We start from the raw sequence: 6,295 nt of genomic DNA on the forward strand, positions 1-6,295 counted from the left end.
CGGTAACATCATGACACCGCAACATCGTGCTGCGAGACTACAGTTTGCTCTCCAGAATGGTAATTATCCACCAGCCTTTTACCGGAGCATTGTTTTCTCAGATGAGTCCCGTTTCTCTGTCTCCTTTGGCGATGAAAGAGCATGTGTGTACAGGAGACTCCATGAACGGCACGCTGACGGATGTGTGAGGGAACGTGATCGGTTTGGCGGCGGTTGTCTGATGGTATGGGGGGCAATCAACTGTGATTTCAGAAGTGATCTCATCATTGTCCACGATGCCCTTACAGCCCAGCGTTATGTTGACGTTATTCTAAGACCAGTTCTCCAGCCACTTTTGCGCCGTCACCGAAGACCAGGAGGTCCCATTCTGTTTCAACAAGACAATGCCCGTCCACATACTGCAAGAATTATCCAGGCATTCCTGCAACAAGCCGGTATCACCGTTATGAACTGGCCCGCCGTTTCACCGGATTTGAACCCAATTGAACACATGTGGGATGAGTTAGGATGTCGTGTACGTCACCGCCAGCCACCACCGCGTAATGTCGCTGAGCTTGCACAGGCGTTGCAGGAGGAGTGGAGAAACATTCCTGTGGCGTATGTGAGATGTTTGTGCCAATCCTTTCCCCGCCGTCTTCACGCATGCTCACGGGCTAATGGTGGACACACCAGATACTGACCTTGATATTGGGGGGGGGGGGGGGGGGGGGGGGGGGGGGGGGGGGGGGGGGTGCAACTCGATTGCTCATGATAATTGGCCATGTTTCCATGTGATTGTATCTCATGAATACCAGTCATTAATGTCATATTACATTATCCATCAATTCATTAATAGTTTGTCGTTATTTCCAATGAAAAGTTGTTTTTGCGTTTTCATTGTGTTTCAGTATATATATATATATATATATATATATATGTGTGTGTGTGTGTGTGTGTGTGTGTGTGTGTGTATGTGTGTCTTTGTATATGTAAGTATGTGTATATATGTGTATGTATGTGTATGTATATGTTTGTATATATATATATGTGTGTGTGTGCGTGTGTGTTTATATACACATGCATATGTATGTGTGTATATCTATCTATCTATATATCTATATATATCTATATATATATATATATATATATATATATATATATATATATATATATAGATGTGTGTGTGTATGTATGTGTATGTGTATGTGTATGTGTGTATGTGTATCTATGTGTGTATGTGTATGTATGTATGTATATGTATGTATGTATGTATGTATGTGTATATATGTGTATGTGTATGTGTTTATGTGTATAAATGTGTGTATGTATATGTATGTATGTATGTATGTGTATATATGTGTATGTATCGGAGGACATCCGGGCACGTGTGTATGTATTTGTGTGGATATATGTGTTGTATATTTATTATATGTACAGCAGTGATTTGGGGCTCCCATCCCTGACACTGCTGTGTTTGTGATCTGGGACAATAAACAAATAATAATAATAAAAAACAATTAGGGAGGGGGACGGCTCCTGCCCACCCCCTTTAGATCCGCCTCTGGATAATTTGTAAAACTTTAAAAAAAACAAAAAAAATCACGTGACCAACAAATGACATCTTAGGTCTGTGGATGTGAAATATTATAATTGCATACCAAAATGACGCCATTTGAAATATTTTGATATGTCCTTGCCCTATCAATACTAGAATAAAATCAGTACAACACACAAGCTTGTATAATAATCTCTATTTGTAACTATGAGTGAGTGCTCCACAAGGCTCAATGGGTAGGTGTAAACCACTTGCACCGACCAGTGATCCATAACTGTTTCAACAAAGGCCATGATTTGTACTACCCTGCCTGTGGGAAGCGCAAATAAAAGATCCCTTGCTGCTAATCGGAAAGAGTAGCCTATGAAGTGGCGACAGCGGGTTTCCTCTCAAAATCTGTGTGGTCCTTAACCATATGTCTGACGCCATATAACCGTAAATAAAATGTGTTGAGTGCGTCGTTAAATAAAGCATTTCTTTCTTTCTTTCTATTTGTAACTAATATTTTCACAACTTGGGAATCTTCTACTGATCGGCAGCAAGGAATCTTTTATGTACATTATTTCACAGCAGGACAGCATATACCACAGCATTTGATATACTAGTCAGGAAAAGGAAAGAAATGTTTGTGTAACAACACATTACCTCATTTTAAAATAGGGCTATTTGGTGTCTAACATGTTATTTCAACACTTGGCCTTGTGCTATAATGAGTTAACTATTGAATGACACCATATGCATTCTAAGATCCTGCCATTGCATTAAACTATCACACTCTATTAGAGTCTTAAGTCTAAACTCTTCATGTTTTATAAGCACGGAGCCAGGTCTAGATAGTGAGAAGAAACCCACTGAATGTCACACCTGAATAGCAATTCCCAATCTGGCCCTTGAGCAATCCGGCTATCATTTTGCCGATATATCTCAGCAGGTCTGGATCATTCTCAAAGTTGTTCTTCAGTGGCTGTAAAAAGACATCATACATGCCATTAGTAATGTTGTATAACTACCTAGCATATAGACATAACAATATATGACAGTTTCTTCCACCTTGCTCAAACCAAGCAAATGTCACTGATGAACAACAAGCACCCACTTCAAAAATTTGGTTTCTATTGTTATACAGTGAAACATGTTTAAACTGGACCCGGAACAAACTGAGGTTAGACAAAGTTTTAAAATGGCTAACGGTCAAGAGTTAGAAATTAAAGGATCTTATGTGGTGGACATTCGACTAGGTGATTTTCTGTATGAGCAATCTGTAATTGTAGCGGATATTGTTGAAGATGGAATATTGGGAATGAATTTCTTTGAGCAGTATCAGGTTATTATTAATATACCTCAAAATCATTTACAAATTGGTACTAACATAATTAGATTTTGTTCAGAACAGAGTTCTTATAAATGTTGTAGAGTAACTGCTGCACAAACATTCATCATCCCACCAAATTCTGAACTGGTAATACCAGGTATGGTTCATAAAAGGGGATTGCCATATAGCGAAGGCATAATAGAGCCAGTTTCAAACGTTGATAGATCGAAAAGTTCATTGTTAGCAAAAACATTAGTAACTTGTGAGGGTAACCGAATAGTACCAGTAAGACTTTTAAATACATCCGATGATGAAGAGGTCATTAAAAAAGGTACAGAAATAGGTTTACTGAGCCCCATTAGAGCTTGTGTCCAGGAGTTGGATGATTTAGAATTTAAACAAAAACCTGAGAATGACTATGATGAATTGTTAGAAGCTTTGATTGAAAGTACTCAGGAAAACGTACCTATAGATAGGGTGAAAGAAGTTAGGGACTTCCTAGAGCATAATAAAGATGCGTTCATGAAATCTGATAAAAAGCTTGGTAGGTGTGGTCGTGCTTTACATGACATCAATACTGAAGGTGCTAGTCCAATTAAACAAATACCATATCGTACGCCCCCGGTTAAGAAACGAGAAGTGGATAGGCAAATAGGGGATATGTTGAAGGAGGGCATTATCACCGTGACGGTACATGCTCTTAATTTCTTTTCGCCTGTGGCGATATTAATTGTTTTAGAAGGCCGTGTGCAGTTCCAAATTGCACTTAGCCAAGTGGGCAACTTGTTACGTAACACCTTTGCGCGACGGTCGTCGGGCTGTACGCCTAATACACACCCAGAGCAGGTGCGGAGGCCATGTGGCGAGTAGTTACGTAATACCTCCACGAGTGCGGTTTTTACAACCGTGATTTGGCGACGATCGGCGTCAGCCAGTCTGACGATCAGAGAAAAATATACCGACTCTGGTCGTGGTGGAAACTCACATGATAAGATTCGGTGCCGCGATGTACCCCCAGGCGATATTCGATTTATAATAAATAGCTAGTGTTTTAGAGTTATGAGAAAAAGCAAAAAGGACGGCGCCCAGGGAACGTTAGTCCGTTTGGACTTTGGTAAATATATTATTTCTGCTCTGTTGTATAACCTTGATGTGATTGATGTGACTTTAAATATTTTAATACTGTATTATACCAATATTCTTTAGACAGTGTCTTCGGTCATCTGACGAAGTAAATCGTAGTCTTACTGTTCTATATTTATACGAGTATTTGGTAATATAAAGCTTAGCCAGTCATCCTAGAGGACCTAGGTAAACTGTAGGTTATTGTCTTTATTGTGATAGGTACCAGTATTAATTCTGTGTTACAAGGTTACTGAACGAGTAGTAAGGGTTAATTAAAAATTAACCAGTTAGGAATGGTGGTGTAATTCCTTTATTAATTAAGTTCCCCTGGAAGCGTTTCTCAATTATCACACGTGTGTGTGTTAGCGTTTCTCAATTATCACACGTGTGAGTGTTGTGTCACTGTGAAGTGATTAGCATATTGTGTAAACTAGACACCTAGAGATTAACTAATTAAGTGATCAGTTCTGGGTTGTTATTATTGTTGTTATTAATTAACTACTGCGGCAGTACATTTGTCAGCGTAGATTAATACAGATTCCAAAGTGTATTGTGTTTTTGTTGTGTTTTCTAGTGAACTAAACGTGCTATAATAATATATACTTTATATAAGATCGTATCTCTGATCATACCTAGACGAGCTACAGCGGGTATAACAGCCTGTTACAGAGAGATCTAATAGATATACAGTTAGGAGAGATATTTGGATAATCGTGTTTTATTCAGTTACGGGTATTATAGAATCCCCGTGACAATCACCAATTCTGAAAGTCCATGGGCTTCCCCTATTGTACTTGTCGAGAAGAAAGATGGTTCCATGCGCTTTTGTATTGACTATAGACAGTTAAATAAAGTTACTAAAAAAGATGCATATCCATTGCCGAGGATAGATGATAGCATTGATATGTTACCTGGTTCTAAATACTTGTCTACTCTCGATTTGGCCTCCGGATACTGGCAGATGGGACTTACGGATAATGCTAAAGAGAAAACTGCTTTTACAACCGGGACGGGGTTATATTAGTTTAATGTACTTCCATTCGGACTTTGTAATGCTCCGAGTTCCTTCGAAAGGTTAATGGAAAGAGTATTGGCAGGCTTGCATTGGAAAGTATGTTTAATCTATCTGGATGATATTGTTTTCTCATCCACTTTTGAACAACATTTGGAACGGTTGCAAAGTGTTTTTGATTGTTTACAAGAGGCTGGATTAAAGTTAAAACCACAAAAATGCCATCTATTTAAAACGGAAGTTCTTTATTTAGGCTTTGTAGTTGGAAAGGAAGGCATAAAATCAGACCCTGAAAAGATAAGGAAAATTAAATAATTGTCCATTCCTTGCAGTGTAACTGAGGTTAGAAGTTTCATTGGACTATGCTCATATTATAGGAAGTTAATACACCGGTTCTCAGAAATAGCAATTCCTCTTGTTTACCTAACCAAGAAAAATGTCAGGTTTCATTGGGACGGAACATGTCAGATAACGTTTGATCGGTTAAAACTAGCGCTACAACAAGCTCCAATATTAGCCTATCCAGATTTGTCACAACCATTTATTTTGGATACTGATTCTAGTGAGTAGAGCTCAGGGGCAGTGTTATCACACATTCAAAATGGGGAGGAGAAAGTAATTTACTTCCTGAGAAAAATTATAGCGTAACTCGTAAAGAACTGTTAGCTATGATTAAGGCCATAAAGCACTTTAACCATTATCTGTACGGCAGGGAATTTACATTACGCACAGATCATGCATCGTTGAAATGGTTAACGTCGTTTAAAAATCCAGAAGGACAAGTAGCCAGGTGGATCGAATATTTGAATGCCTTTCAGTTTCAAATTGAACATAGAATTGGAACTAAACATACCAATGAAGATGCCATGAGCAGGAGACCCCTGAAATGTACTAGAATAGTGTTTGATAACTTAGGTTGGACTAAGGCAGAAATACGAGATGCTCAAATTCGAGATCGGGCCATAGGCTTTATAATTGAGCAATTACAAACCTCACTAGTAAAACCTGATTTTGAGATTGTAAGGGCTCTTAGCTGGAAAGAAAAGTCTTATTGGGCACAGTGGGAACAACTGGAAATTGTAGAAGGGATATTAATTAGAAACTGGTTCTGTGAAAAGACGGGTGAGGATTTGAAGTTAGTTGTTATGCCTGAATGTTTTGTCCCTGAACTATTAAGACTGGCACATGATTCCGCTGTGGGGGGTCACTTAGGAATCTCAAAAACTGCTTTAAAAATCAAACAGAAATATTTTTGGGTAGGAATGAGACAATATGTGTCTAGATATATCAGAACTTGTCGCCAATGTGAAGC

The 6,295-nt window shown here is 38.7% G+C and overlaps 1 protein-coding gene across 2 annotated transcripts in view; it reads right to left on the reverse strand.

Moving 5' to 3' along the window:
* The window catches only part of LOC121378847 (transient receptor potential cation channel subfamily M member-like 2), a 62,375-nt gene extending 59,881 nt beyond the window's left edge, over positions 1-2,494 (reverse strand). For both annotated transcript variants that reach the window (XM_041507188.1, XM_041507187.1), the window contains exon 1: positions 2,399-2,494. In XM_041507188.1, coding sequence (XP_041363122.1) covers positions 2,399-2,444 — 46 coding nt within the window. In that variant the 5' untranslated portion in view covers positions 2,445-2,494. The remainder of the gene's footprint in view (positions 1-2,398) is intronic.
* Positions 2,495-6,295: the final 3,801 nt, after the last annotated feature.

This window comes from Gigantopelta aegis, chromosome 8 (assembly GCF_016097555.1).
Source record: "Gigantopelta aegis isolate Gae_Host chromosome 8, Gae_host_genome, whole genome shotgun sequence".
Taxonomy (NCBI): Eukaryota; Metazoa; Mollusca; class Gastropoda; order Neomphalida; family Peltospiridae; genus Gigantopelta; species Gigantopelta aegis.